Here is a 15712-nt window from a genome sequence, read left to right as displayed (position 1 = left end):
GTAAGGGACCTTATGCACTCAATATTCATCATTCCCAACAGAACCTGGTAGTTTTTATTCAATAGAATATACTCCACTGTAGGGGGAATCTAATTTTTGTCCCCTGAACTTTAATGGACCTATCCAAAATTCTGAATTCCATCTCCAAAACAGATTCAGTACCTGGGATAGTTCCTTGTACGTTCAAACTGTCTCATAGAAATCAACAGCTCAGCTTCCAAATTGTACCAAATAGAAATCATGTGAACATGCAACAAACAAATGCTAATTTGGTTTTTTTTTACTGACTTGATTTTTGTGCTACAACAAAAATATTTTGCATTATCATAGTTTTGATTATCTTATGTACGTTCTGTGTTAATTAGAATTATTATTGTTTGTATGTTTTTTAGTTTTAAATGAAATATGGTTTTGTTTTAGTACTAGCCAGTAGTCACTTTGAATCTCTATTTAGAGAGATAGAGCAGGACAGAAATAATAATAATAATAATAATAATAATAATAATAATAATAATAATAATAATAGAAATTTTAATTCCATGCTCTAATACAAAATAATAATTATTTTTATTATTTTAATACACAAGAATGTAAAAAATAAAAGGAAGTGAATATTTCTGAAAAATACTATGAGAGCACTGTTAAACCAAAGGAAGTTCTAACTAATCCAGTATCTTGTTTCCAACAGTAGACAACTAGATGCCCCAAATGGAAACCCACAAGCAAGATACTAATGCAAGACTCCTTCTGACTCTGATACCTGCAATAACACATAACTGCCATCAAGAGCTTCTTTTCCCAGAATTACTTTTAAAACCATTGAAACTGTAGAAGGATGCTTTAGAAGCTTCTTCAAATATGAAATTTCCCAAAGGGAGAGACATGTCATCCCTCCCAGTTCAATCTCACAGACTATCATTACTCACCACACAACTTGTCTTGGAACTGCTTCCCAAATTGTTGGATGAGATCAAAGGATTCCACCAAGAACACATGCTCTTCCAAGGCAGGAGAAGCCATGGCCCGTAAGGAGTTCATATCTGCACGCTGCACACCCACAGCATAGATTTCAATTCCAGCCGCCCGTGCCTGAGCTGAAACCTCAGTCACACGGTCTTGGGGCCGTCCATCAGTTACGATCACTGCCACCCGAGGGATCTTCTTGTGAAGTGGCCGTGCACCCTCCTGTGTGGTGAAGGCCACATTCATGACATACTGGATAGCCAACCCTGTCATTGTGCCTTGGGCCAGCGGGACAATGTTGTTGATGGCCTTCTCCATTTCAGCCCGAGTGAAAAAGGACTTGAGGGAGAAGACATTCTGGACTTGGCTGGAATACTGGATCACTCCTACCCGTGTGGCATTAGGGCCGATATCCAGGTTGTGAATGATGTCAATCATGAACCGCCGCATGGTTTCAAACTCGAAGGGACGAACGCTGCGTGAGCTATCAATTACAAACACAATATCCAAGGGGCCAGTTTTACACTTACTCTCTGGTGGAGAAAAATGGAAAGATCTGGTGTGAGAGTTGTTTGCATCTTGACATCCGTAGACACAGTACCATCACTCAGAGCTGCTTAAAACTTACTCAAAATAATCCTCAAATATGTAATATTTTTAAAAACAACAAAATTATAGTAGGTATCACTATATTTGTATATTCAATCACACACATTTCCCCTTTTTAAATAAAATGAGCTACTGCAAAAACTTTCCACCCATTATGAAAAAGCATGTCTTTTTCTAGCTTTAACAATAGCATTTTCTAAAGAGTGGCCATTTGAATTTTGACCATCCTTAAATTTTAAAAAAGCAGCTAGGGACAAGATTTTTCTGGGAATAAAATTATTTTCCAGTTCTCTTTTCTCTCACTTCTGAAATAATATAATTTGAAAGAAAACGGATTCTGAAGTGCATGAAAATGATTGAGAAGTGGTTCTGTTCCATTTTGTACAGCCCTAATGTACTTCTGAAAAATGAATGTAGAAAGGTGACAAATTGGTGTGTTGCATCATAGTGCATGAAACCATGAGAGATTTGATCTTATGAATCAAACTGAATTACCCACTCTGCTGAAAACTTATCTTCTCTCTACTGTGAAAAATCTATGCAATACACTCAGGGATTCATTTGAGCTGTAGGTCATGGCTATTAATGTGGCCAATAACAGGTTTTCATTTTGAAATAAATGTTTAACTGATTGTGGGGGAAAGGCTGCATTTTTTTCAAAACATTCCTACTATAGATTATAAGCTAAATGCAGTATAACTGGGGGTAGTTTTGCTACAAACCAAGAATTGAGAACTAGTATTTTGCTGGCATTGAATGTTTGCCATTGTTATGTTGTGAGACACCCTGAGTCCCCTGGGGAGATAGGGTGGGCTACAAAAAAAGCATCATCATTGTTGTTGTTGTTGTTGTTGTTGTTGTTGTTGTTAAAAACACACACATACACAACAGCAATACTAAGAACACATTACCTTATTTACTCATATTTCTACATCTCTCCGGTCATGAATCATTCCCCACAACTTTTAATGAAGGATTCAGTGATGACTACACATACACATACAAATAGAGTTTTGGCAGGTATCTTACCTAAAAATTTTGGCCGGGCTTCCAGAGTTGTAAAGATAAGCAAAAGAAAAAGAGCAATACGTAGCAGCTTCATCATTCAATTTCAAGGTGACAAGATTTCAGTAAGAAATCTAGAGGATTTTCTGAATAAAGAAATAATAGCTGGTTAGTTGCTGAAACATATGCTATATTTGTGAAGATGTACATTCTAGTTTACAACTTGAAATGTATCAGTCTGGATTACCTATATGCAAGTAGAAAACTACAAAACCACCCTAAGAATATTTATGCAGAAATAAACTTTGTTGAACTGTACAGGTTTTAATCTCTAATTGATATGTTTGAGATCACAGCAGCGCAATAGTAGCAGTCTCCAGTGAGCTACAGACTATGAGAAAGATAAGTGTTTACATCCTTTCAAAAGCCTTGCAAAGCCCAGTACTACAAGCTACAAGCTACTGCACAAAGTATTCTTAATTCAAGGATATTCCCTTGCCCCATTGTGGTTTAACAGTATCACTGCTGCTATATTATATTGCAATTCCTCGCCATATAACACAGTAAGAGAGCGGTCTGGCCTTCAGACATAAAACTAAGTTGGCAGTTGGACAAACCTTATTTCAGCATATAAGTGGGAACAATTTATTACATTCAGGAGCTTTCTTTTTAAAAACCCTAGCTGTGGCACACTTCTCATTTATTCCAGATACTTCTCTGAAGGCCATAGGAAGCCTACGTAGAAAGTGCCTTCAAGGTAAATAGAACACGAGGGGCTATCATCCTTGCTCTATCCCCTCTTCTACTCCCTTTCTTGGCCTGCTCATTTACTCTGGGTTCAAGCACAGGCTTTTTCTGGTCACTTTTGGAGGACCGGGTAGGAATTATGCATCTCCCTTGGCCTTCATAGAAGGAAGATGCCCTGCCTACCTTGTACTGATTTATCTTGGTACTATGGGGATGTTGATTTGAGATGGTGCTTTAAAAGGAAAGATTGGCTTAAATACAATTTAAGTAGGTTATAGTAAAAGTTACCGCATTTCTTTACTTAAATTAACACTAAATTGTACTCATTAGCATTTGGTCACTTTTAACAGGTTAGTGCAGGAAAGTGAAATCTTGGTCAATCTGTGAAAACTCACACACACCTTTTTGTGAGTCTGCTATGCCTCAGTTAAAGGTCTTGATTTAAGGAGCAAACTCACCAATGCTTTGGAGAAAAAAAAAATAAGCTTTATTGTAGAAACTCCATTTGAAGATAGGAAAATTATTCAGGGTGCTGACTAACCTACTAATATCTTAGAAGGTGGAGAGAAGACTCATGGGAAGAAGAGGTGGAAAAACATCCCCAAGAGTAGCAGTGTACATCACAGAGGAGTCAGGATAGACAGACACGGGGTGGACACCACAGGTCACTCAAACTAGAAACCCAAATACTATTGCCCATCTTGATGCATTCATCTCTCTTCAATGCTAAATATTATCGCATTTCCAACACTCCAGACTTTTCCATTAAGTCATGGGACTTGGGAAAAGGAAAGAAAACAAGCTATGCATTGGATTGGGTTTCTCCATTTGAGTTTGGAGCTTGAAGAATCAGCTTGTTCGGGTTTCCTGGAAATAGACCAGCTGGGGACAAGCTAGATTGATCTGCTTGTTTCTAGGTTCAAAGTTGGCTCGTCTTTGATATACTGTTGGATTGCTTTGAATGAGATTTTCCTGCTTCTTGCAGGGGGTTGGACTGGATGGCCCGTGAGGTCTCTTCCAACTCTACAATTCTATGATTCTAAGATTCTACTGGAGACAAGCTAAGATTTATGTTTCAACATAAGCACATGAAGCAGCTCTTCTGTAGGTCAGAATTAAATAATAAAGTGGTTCATAGTTTATCCATAAATTTTATATATACATTTGTCTCTTTATTCTGAGTTGATGGGCAAATTACTGTTGCTATTACAAAATCCCAATGTAGCACTATCTTTAGGCAGCACTATCATAGAGTGATAACCAAAGCTGAAGGGGAATAATGGTAGCATCCTTCTAGCTGTTTTCCTGCATTCCCAAATAGACAAAGCATCACCCAACCTTTACTGGGCCCTCAAAATGGCCCTGCTGTGGAGGATGTTATTTGATTTCAAGTGGTGAAGAAAGATTCAAATGCCAACCCAGCTGACTTTTACATAGTAAACAGGGAGGGAGACATCGATTAATGATGGCCTTATGAATGTGTTCCTGCACATTTAACAATAGTTATAAAGAGAAAGCTTCATTTCTGTGCAATCGAAAATTTCTACAGGTAGAACTGAAGCTACAAATCCTACTGTATTTTCTATGTGGGCACACCTCAATTGTTCTTTGTTTCAGTTAGCATAATGTCTTGAACCAACTGCCAATTAATGATCTTTGTTGTTCTGCATAGACACATCAAAATTGTGGTATATCCTCCAAAGAAGCCAATAAACTCTTATCAGGGTTCATTTTCCCAGTGGTGAGTTCAGCTTCCACACAACTTTCATATACAATTTTGTGGGTTTTATTTAATAGTGGTCTTTTTATTATAACATGGTCACTATGAGACTAAACCAAGGACCAGAGAGTCCCTGTTTGAGACACTTTTCTCCCCAATTTTCTGCCCCAATTGCCTAGCTGAATTTAATCATTAAGTGCTAAGGAACTTCAGGAGAAAAAGACCATTTGGTTCTCAAAACCTAAATGTGACCTTTTCTTCCCATGTGTGTGATTAACTTTCCCTGCCTCCAACTTGGTCTGGAGCTCCTCATAATCCCTAGCCAAATATTCTCTCCCTACTTCCTCTGATAATTGTTTATTCATATACTGTACATCAGTTTATTCCTTGCTTGTTAATATCCAAGATAAACAAAAAAGTATTCTATGGTACTACATTCTGCTCCCACAGAGAAAGGAATTGCATCCTTGGAAACACAATGGCCAAGATGAAAGGAAAGCAGATTGCTGCGGCTATGGAATGCACTTTTAGCCACAGAACACCCATAGCAAGGAATGTAAGCATCATTCATAAGAAAAGATGGGCCAAAAGGATAAGAAGATATCACAAGCATAGCAGCGGAGACATACCAAAATGAAGGCAACGCAAGGATGGGAAGTCCAGCAGATTTTGGGTGTTATCTGATTTGGAACATAGAACAGGAAATAATGAGAAAACCTCTGGAGACACCAAGTGGAAGACATAAAACAGAAAGGAAGAAGCTGCAGCAATTTGAAAGATGCTAAAGTACTGATTGTAAGACATGAAAGTCCACTACACCAGTATACCCTAAATGTTCTTTGATCAAATTCAGGATATATTTCTCAGAATCTTGGTCATGACAGAGTAAGACCCCATTATCACTAACCATATAATGAAGTTAAAAGCTAGTGTCAAAAGCAAAGATCAGGAAACAAACTTCCACAAAAGCATGCAAAAAAGAGAGATTTTTTTTTTTGAGAAATACTCTTTATTATAATTTTACAATTATTTAAAACCAGCAAGTTAAAAGAAAAATAATAATAAAAAGAGCTAAAAAGAAAAAGAAAAGTATAGATGTTGGATAAGAAGAGTATGATTAGAAGAGGGGGACAGAAAGGAAAGATGTGCACAAAAGTACTCAGTAGATAAAGATAGAAAGTGTTTAAAATAAAAATAAAAAGATCTGGTTTCCTTTTGCGTTGACTTCCTGTTCCATAGGGTTTCTCTCCTTTTCCTTCATCCATTTCTGCTTCATAACTTTTTCTTCTCCTGATTTCTTCCTGTGTTCCTGAGTCCTTGGATCTCATCTTTATCTTCTTTACTATTTATTTATTTTCTAATTCTCTAATTTTCTACACTCTATTATATTCCAATATCTCTTATCTTTATGTTTTATTTATTTACAAATTTAGATTTTGAGTTTATATCAATGTTTTGTAATTTTTCCTTTTTAAATATTCTGATATTCCACTCCAATCTGTTTCTTTCATTGGTGTACCTCTACTTTTAGATAATAGGAAGGTAAGCCTGTCCATGTTTCTTATATCTTGCACTTTGTTCAACCATGTCTCTTCATCCGGAATCTCCAAAAAAGAGAGAGAGAGAGAGAGAGAGAGAGAGAGAGAGAGAGAGAGAGAGAGAGAGAGAGAGACTCTTAATGTGCATTAGTGTTCTGTGGTTTGTGAAATCATCATCCAGGCCTCAAACTGGTTCCAGGATTCCCTCTGTAATTAGCTGAACTGCAAAACCACTTTCTCCAATACCAGTTTGTAACTGCATTAAATGGTCAGTATAGATGGGGCCTAAGTAAATTGTTTTGCCCAGAAGCATATTCAGGGTGCCAATTTAAGCTCCTAGGTAAGAACAATTACAGGATTTCTAAAGATGTACACAGACACACATTCCAAGGCCTGATGTATGTATTTATTTAGATTAGGTATGAGCTCTGGTCCTGCTTAAACATTCGAATTCCACAATATCTGAATCCCTCTGTGAGGAGGTAGAGCTATGTGGGACATTAAACAAAAAATATGGTCAATTTAGCATTGAAAACAGACCATCTTGGTGGCAAGAACTGTACTTTCTTATTTTTTGAGATCTGGGTGTTGGGAAAGCATTATTAATTTCACTTCAACAGAAGCAGGGAACAAATAAAACTATTCAGCTATTCCACAGGCATTTGTGATAGAAGCAACCAACTGTTCATGGAAATACAAATGTTCATAGCCAATAATAAAACAATGATGTCTCCTAAAACAGAGGCAGAAACTGCTTGGATGTTCATGAAAAAAAGAATGTTAGTGTTCTGTGATGGATGTGCTCAGAATTCCAAGGAAATACAAGACTGTGAAGCATCCACCAGGGGCCACTATAATGCAAACAGTTTAGCTTGTTTAACTTTCATAGGGATGGATGAGAAAACTGTCCTAGCCACATTTTCAAATCAATCGAATTAGTACTACCTTAGTGTGAACTGTAATAAATTGCATCTGGAAATTTTTATTTTTCCAAGTTTTGTGATACACTACTTTACCCAAAAAAATGTATAAAGAATCCACAGATTAGGAAAAACAGCACACATTGTTGAGCACTTTACCAAAAATTACATACCAAAATGCATACCACTAGGGAAAATGTGTACATTAGGTAAATGTATACATTAGGAAAACATGTATACAAAGGTATACATGTTTTGGAAGATGTAGATCATAATATATGTACATTTTTCTTGGCCAAAATGAGAATTTATGGACACAAATGAGCAGAACAGAAATTTACAATCTCCCATCCCAAACTTCCTAGCTGTTTCTGTGGAAGACATGTGGATGAATGGAAGAGATGCTAGCAGTTGAGATAAATCCTTTTCAGTGCTAGAATTAAAATTTGTAATTTAAAAAGTGGGACTAAGCAGGCATGCAAGGGAAAATAAAACTGTAGTGGGATACACCTGTTCATTGCTATTTGGTTTGATTTTTTTTGCTCTTTTGTTTTTTAATACGGGCTTTTAATTTTGTGCATGGGAGCTCCTGGTGGCACAGTGGGTTAAACCCTAGTGCTGGCAGGACTGCTGATGAAAAGATCAGCGGTTCGAATCCAAGGAGCAGGGTGAGTTCCCATCTGTCATCTCTAGCTCCCCATGCGGGGCCATGAGAGAAGCCTCCCACAGGATGGTAAAACATTAAACATCCGTGAATCCACTGGGCAACATCCTTGCAAACGGCCAATTCTCTCACAACAGAAGTGACTTACAGTTTCTCAAGTCGCTCCTGACATGAAAGAAAGTATTGCGCATTATGTCTTTGCATTTCATTATTTTAGCTGTATTTTGTGAATCCCCCAGAGGTATTCACATATTGGATGTTATCAAAATCTACTAATTGAACTAATTAGGACACCTAAGCACATACTAGGCAAACCATTATCACAAGTGAGTAATTGCATTCAGTTCTTGCATATAAAGATGTAGCTCAGAGTCCCCCAAGCAGAAGATATAAATTCTAGGAATGCTTGAATTTATATCACTCTTACTTCCTAACATAAGCAGCAATGTTGTAATTCAAATAGCAGAACAATGGATTCATTAGAGCATTTTGGGTCCAAGGGATACCTTTTATATAATAGGAAGTGAGCCAGAAGTCACTTCTATGTCACTCGTTTTATACAAGACTGCCTAAGGTGACCAAGGGATTCCCAAAACATGGAGATGTGGACTATGCTTGTTCACCCTGACAGTGAATATGACTGAATCTGTTATACAGATTTCCTCCAATGTCAATGAAACAGATTCTCCTTCAAGTGACCATACGTTAATGCAAACATTACTCACTTTACTTTTCACTGTGGATTCTGGCATTAACCAGGGCGTGTGTGGACTAAATGGGTCTCATGATGCCTTCCAGCTCTGCAACTATTTTACACCCGACACATTATTTTGCTTCCTCATATCTGAAAATTAGCATTTAATTCCTACCATTAATTTACAGGCTCTCTTTGTATACACACAATATTCCCTGTGTCAGCTCTCTCCCCATTTCTCTCTCTGTGGCAGAAATTTCTCCTTGTTCATGTTTATTCAAAAATTCTGACACAAATTTGCCCCTGAGCCAAAACAAATCCTAATCCCCAAACACCTTAATTCATACAGTTTCAGTTAGGGAAAAATGTTCAGTTATTGCACACACACACACACACACACACACACGCACACACACACACACACACTGTGTGGGAACTAAATACTCGCCGAGGGCTGTTGGATGATCCCAGTTCTATTTAAGCAGTAAACCATTCCAGCCATTGGGGCTTAATGTGCAAAAGGATGCAAAAAAAACATGGTGAAATGCAAAGCAATCAGAAGTATAGCACCTAAATTATGTTTTAGAATACCATTTCAATCAGGCAAGGTAGTTTAAAAAAAATAAAGTAAAAAATGTAGTTGGTTTTAGAAATCAGCTGATACAAGGTCACTTACATTTGTGTGTACATCTTTTGAGAAGGGAGGGAGGAGACACTGTCACTTACATGCTTTATCTGATCTGGCTCATTAGTACATCCATAGAAATTTAGGATGAGCCTTGACTTGGTGATTGGTGTGTGCTTTCAGTTATTTCCAACTTACAGTTACTTTTTGTGGTGTTTTCTTGGCCTTTGCCGTGCTCTCCAGCTGAGTGAATGTGACCTAACCAAGGTCATCTAGTGAGTTTCCATGGCTGAATGGGGATTTGAACCCTAAATTGCCATGCTTCTGGTCCACATTCAGAGACCATGCAGTACTGACTCATGACTTGGTAAAGAAGAAAAAAATTAAATAGTTATCCCTAAGACCATCCCATCCATAGTTACTTGGAAATTGTTTTTATTTATTTCACTGAGACTTAGTCTATCTGTTGCTTTCTCCAGAGAGGGCAAATGTGTCAGGAAACGTGGCACTTGTTGCAGTCGTTCTAATCTTTTTGTCCCAGACTATTTTCCCGCAAATCTTAGCACCAGCTGCAACATTTTATTCCCACCTTCAAGTTGATTGTTTATTATTTCCAACAGAACAGAATCAGAACAAAAAAGCATCCTCCTTTTTTTTTTCTTAAAAAATACAAGGCATTGGTGTGATGACACGTGCATTCTCCCATTGCAAATCTTTAAAAAGATAATAAGGGGATTATTCTGCTCCCCCCCCCCCCCAATCCCTTATATCAAACATTAGCAACAACTCTCTTCATGTGAGAGTATTGGCAAAATCCTTCTGGATTTTAGTTTGAAGTTTACCCCAAAAAAAAGCTATCCATGGTACTGAACCCTATGAACACAATAGGTTCTGCACCTTCAGTGGTCTCTTTCAAGTTCAGACTAAATCCAAAATGGATTCATTGCCCTCCCTATCACCATGGAAGTCACCAGCTGATACTACCAGAGTTAGGCAACATGTTGCTGAACTGCTAGTCCCAGTATGCCACAGTACCGATTGTGTTAGCTATGAATGCTGGGAATTCCAGTCAAGAGAGACACATCCATCGAAAGCAGTGGTTCCCAACCTTTGTTCAACTTTTGAGCTTCGGCTCCCAGCATTCCTGACTGTCAGGCAAGCTGCCTGGGGCATATGGGAGTTGAAGTAAAAATACCTGGAGGAACAAAGGTTGGGAACAATTGACCTAAAGGAATCATCCATTTGAATTGTCTATAAAAGAGATGCGTAGTCAAGGGGAAAAAAGTCCACTTGACAACTGCTGTTTTTTTTAGGAATTATCATTACAGTTATAAAAGAGGTAGCTTCATGTTACAAGCCACATTAAAGTATAGTCACATCTGCTTTATTTAGGTGCATTAGACAGGGCCAAATAAAGGCATTCTGAGCCTCCTCTAGGAAGTTTGTTATCAAAGCAGCTGCTAAGTTACCACAAAGTTGTCTAATCCCTAGTGGTACATATTTTTGTGGCACTGAGCCTGAAGCATGTCCCATAAACCTGATCCCATTTACTTCTAGGTTAGAGTAATGGACCACAGAAGCAGACTACAGTTTATGTAGGTCAGTTATATCTTGGATTCACACATTACTCCCATCACCCAATTCTTTTCACAACATAGTTCAAATAAACCTGAATTTCTACTAATGCAGAAAAGCTGGCTGCTTTGACATACTATTCTCTCTGTCTGAAAACTGTTTTGTTCTTGGCCATTTTTTTTGGAAAAACAGTGAAGACCACAAAAATAGTTTTAAGCAGCTGTGCCATGCATAACATTTCTATGAAGTCTACGATGTCCAAACCCTCGGCTCAATGGCAGGCTGGAAGACAGCCTGTTTTGTCTGTTTCCAGATTATTTCAAAGTCCATCAGAGGAAAAAATAATAAACACTGGAACTAAAAAAAGGAGAAAAATGGATAAAAAGGAATGCACTTTTTAAAAGGAAATGATAACAGCCTGATTTGCAGGAAGCAAGTCACTCAACAAAAGAGAAGTTGCCCAATAATAATGCTAATCCATCATACAGAACTGCAGAAGTAATTATTGAAAAGATATATAAGAAATACTGCAAACACTCAGAAGCACCATACACATTATGAACACATATGAATGTATGACCAAAATCCCATACTCAATGTACATCTTAATTAAAAAGCATAGAGGCTAAGGAACTGGGTTAACTGAACTGCCAAGATATGTAAAGTGTGTCCAATACACATCAGGAATTGTAGTGCATCAGTTCCAATTGCTTCAATCCTGTTGTGCATCAGTCGATATGCTGGCTCTGCTACAGAGTTGCATAACAGCAACCCTCTAACTTAGGCATGGACAAATTTCGGCCCTCCAGATGTTTTGGACTTCAACTCCCACAATTCCTAACAGCTGGTAAGCTGGCTGGGATGTCTGCTCTAATCGGATATAGACCATTTGCATCTTCACAATTTTATTTCCTGCATCTGCAACTGCACTTATGAGCATGCAATGTCTCAACAGGATTTCAGCCTATTATTTTAATAGAACTAATTGACAAAGGAACACATTGATTGCCCACATTTTATGATGATAGAAGAGGTCTTTCACTCGGTCCTATGTCATTGGAAACATACCCAGTGGGACTCCAAGACAGAACTTTCTCACTGGTTGCTCCAAGACCCTGGAACTCCCTCTCAAGGGATACTATAGCTCATCCACACTGACCACTCAAGGCAGTTTGGGAGAAACCAGTTTCACCGTGCAGGTGATTAGACTGAAAGTTCTGGAACAGGTTTGAGGCCAGGATAGTGATTACAATCAACCATGGAAGATGTCCTCAAATTAGTTCCCTTCATAGGTTACCTGTTTGTTGTCCTTTCAACAGAGGACAAAAACATCTTTGTTCATGCACTGAGCTTCTCACCGAGCTTTCTGTTGAAGAAGTTTGTTGTTAGGCTATGTTTTTATTGTTGTGTTTTTTATTTATGTTATGTTTTTGCCCTTAAACTTTATTTTAGATTGCTAACTACCTCGACTGTCTTTGTGGTAGCAACATGGGGAATATATTCTATGGATCAGCAATCAGCGTAAGGAGCTGGAAATATAAATGTACATGCCTATTCCAGTAGCAAATTGCTAGTGCATACCTTCTAACTATCCTAGTTTGGCAGGGACACTACTCATTAATCCTCTGTCATCTCACTTTTTTCAGTTGCTTTTAAAATGTCTGAGTTTCCACTTTCCTTCTTTGTCTTCATCTCACTTCAATGATCACAAATTGTGGTCAGAGTGCAAAAGTAGCTTGCTCTCAATTAAATAGCTGGGGAAGAGATGGGGAGGAGTTGCATGTTGCTTTTTCCAGCAGGTAAAGACAAGCTTGTGTATTTTCCCTCATCAATAACATTTGTCATCTTGCTGTTTGCCCATATGTATCAAAGTCATCATCTGTGAAATGTTGGGGTGTACAACAGGCTCTCAGATTTCAGGGTCCAAACCCTGAGTCCCAGGAATGGTCTTCAGTGAGGTTTGAGGAGAGAAGGAAGAAAAGAGATGGGTTAGCCCCATTCAGTCTATAGCAGAAACTTTAGTGCAATCGGCAGAAGAGTCAATAAAACACATATTGTTTGTTTGTAGGCATTGCTCTCTTGCCAAGAACTGAGGAGTGTCCTTCTCTATCTCTATTCAGTATGGCAGCTGTTTGCTACCAAATGAGGTACATGGGAAACCAACAGCAGTAAAACAGCTGGGGTGAGGAAAGTGCAAATATTGAATAGTACTGAAAACTTAACATCCAACTAAGAGGCCTTGAACGTTTAAAAAAAGGATAGAAATCCAACCTTTGCACTAAAGCTACAAGAATCCTAATGGATTGTTCAAAGCAAAGACCTTCGCAGTCTATGCAGAGGATAAGGATATCTGCGTTCAGGTGAAACCAGTCAGGAGATAAGCCTCTCACTGGAAAGATGGTTTATAATTTCTCATGCAAAGCAGGAGAATGGGACAGGAACCGCAGACTCTCATCAGCCAAAATGCTTATCTAGAGAAACACATTCCTGGAAGGGCATAAAAAGAACCAAGGAGAAAGCCAAAGAATGAATGGAGGCTGCAGGTGATACATTTCAGTTCCTAGAAGGATTGCCCAAAAGAAGACCCCAATCACATAATGGAGCCAGGTAAGCCAGCATGACACCCAACTGGAGTTCTAGTTGAATATTCACTGCCCTACCCTTTAATGCTTTGTCCTGTTCCCTTTTCATCCTGTCTGTCTGGACTACTGGCCAAGTACTGAGTTTTAGAAAAAGCAGATGCTTTGGTTTTCAGTGTAGTCTGCTGAATATACCTTTCTTTCTTTTCCTGGCTGATGGTTAATAGAAATGCTTAGAATAGAATATTGCTGTTGAGACACACATGAGCAAACCAGGGACCTGAACTCATTGTCAGCAATAGAGCTGTATGGAATAGTCTACAATAGGGTCAGTATGTTTCATAGCATGCAGTGTGAAGCAGACACAGGGCTACATTGCAGCCATGACTCTGGGGTATGAGGAATGCACAAACCTAACATCATTTGACTGGCTCAGCAATCATGGGAGATAGGAAAATAAGCTATTTACAATCAAATAGAAGTCAAATTAAGTTTGCTATTAGCCTTATAATTACTTGTTACTTTTTTCAAAGTCATGCTACTAGAGTGCTTAGAGTAGAAAATGTAGGTCAAATCCTTGTGCCTTTATTCTTTTCCATAATCGTTTGGAGCAGGTTAGACTGTCAGGGGTTGCTCATGATTAACCACCAAGCTTCACAGTTGATGTACATTTGATGCTTTCTGATCCAAGACCAACATCCAACAGTACATTATCTTTCAAATGGAGAATCTCTAGCTAGCTACACAACTGCCACCTGTGGACATTGTCTCACTCTGTCTTATAGCAGAGTCAGATCTACTCTTAAACCAGAGTTGATGAGTACTAAAGCAGACCATTCAACCCAAGTCACAAGGCACTAACCCACAATTATTCTGAAAGATTTGGGGCAGAAATCAATATGGTTACTATTTCTGGACTATACTTCCAAGAATGGTCCCCAAATGTAACCTTTCCAACCTCTGTTTCCACATTCACTGGCTCTCACACATGTCTCAAGCTGCCTAGAAACTCATAGAGGGAGAAAGGCAAGATTTAATTCAATAAACGAAATAAAAATAAATAGTCTCTCCTCTGGGCTCATGACAGCAGTGTTATTTTCCCATGCCTCACATATGAGGTGGCAGCCCAGCAGCTTGAAGCTTTATTCCACTCAGCAAAAAAAGAACAAAAGGATTGGGTTTTCCAGAAAAGGAGGAACAGTGCTGAATGCACAGCTTGAGACGGTCTGTAAACAAAAAGGGAGAAAAGCCCATGAAGAGGGTTAGTGACTGTTTGGCCTCTCAGCCTCCAAGATCTCCTCAGCAGGGAAACAATGAACAGCTTAGCCAATACTCGGCGCAAACTGCTTCCCACCAGGCAGGGTGATTATTTTTCCATATCCCTTTGCTTAACACCCCACTCCCGGCCAGGCAAAACCGCTGCAAACGGCTGAAACATGAACCTGACTTTGCCCCTGACACAAGTGACAAATTGTTTCCCCATGTGGAAAGCCTGGGTTAAGACTTTCAACCCAGCTCCCTCATAGTCAAAATCAGCAGCGGGCGAGAGCTCTGAACAAAATGCTCTTTATTACAGAAAAAGAGCAAGAGATTGTTTTACCTTTTATGTTTCACAGAGAGCCAGAGCAGACTTCTCTCGCTTTTTTGGAACAAGTCTGTTTTAACTTAATCCAAATCTGTGTTCTTATAGTGAAGGATTTTTAAAAGCACAGAGTATCATTAAGGCATGTGAACTTTGACATGCCACATTATTAGCAGAGCTAAGAAAAGTGTGGGACTACAACTCCCAGCATCTTCTAGCCGGCATGGGAGTTGTCATACAAAAGTAATCTTTCGGGTTTTCTGATTTTTAAGGCTAACATTTTTGAAGCAAAAGAGAGGCTTCTGCAAAATCCCCCCCAAGGTCATTTATACCTTATTTTTTTTATGTCTGTTCAACCATACCTTTTTTCCTCTGTTCAATCATGGAAGGCTTCAGTGCCCTTTTATTATATATGTGTGTCAAAACTACTTTAATAGTCTTCACATAGACTATCAAAGGCGTGAGTGCCAATTTTAGGCAAAAAAAGCGAA

The 15712-nt window shown here is 38.6% G+C and overlaps 2 protein-coding genes across 3 annotated transcripts in view; one reads left to right on the top strand and one right to left on the bottom strand.

Annotated features, from left to right (window-relative positions):
* matn4 (matrilin 4) overlaps window positions 1–15712 on the bottom strand; it is a 49579-nt gene that overhangs the window by 15640 nt on the left and 18227 nt on the right. Inside the window, exons 2-4 of one of the 2 annotated variants that reach the window (XM_062978877.1) lie at window positions 3726–3787; window positions 2602–2723; window positions 927–1496 (exon numbers count right to left, since the gene is read on the bottom strand). In XM_062978877.1, the coding sequence (XP_062834947.1) occupies window positions 927–1496; window positions 2602–2677 (646 nt within the window). In that variant the 5' untranslated portion in view covers window positions 2678–2723; window positions 3726–3787. The remainder of the gene's footprint in view (window positions 1–926; window positions 1497–2601; window positions 2724–3725; window positions 3788–15712) is intronic. The other variant, XM_016993431.2, reaches the window with a different exon arrangement.
* Window positions 13363–15712, top strand: part of rbpjl (recombination signal binding protein for immunoglobulin kappa J region like) — a 56334-nt gene continuing 53984 nt past the window's right edge. The window contains exon 1 of the mRNA XM_062978880.1: window positions 13363–13667. Coding sequence (XP_062834950.1) covers window positions 13658–13667 — 10 coding nt within the window. The 5' untranslated portion in view covers window positions 13363–13657. The remainder of the gene's footprint in view (window positions 13668–15712) is intronic.

Source organism: Anolis carolinensis, chromosome 4 (assembly GCF_035594765.1).
Source record: "Anolis carolinensis isolate JA03-04 chromosome 4, rAnoCar3.1.pri, whole genome shotgun sequence".
In the NCBI taxonomy this organism is placed as follows: domain Eukaryota; kingdom Metazoa; phylum Chordata; class Lepidosauria; order Squamata; family Dactyloidae; genus Anolis; species Anolis carolinensis.
Note: the sequence above shows the minus strand (reverse complement) of the source record. Positions and strands in the feature narration are given on the sequence as shown.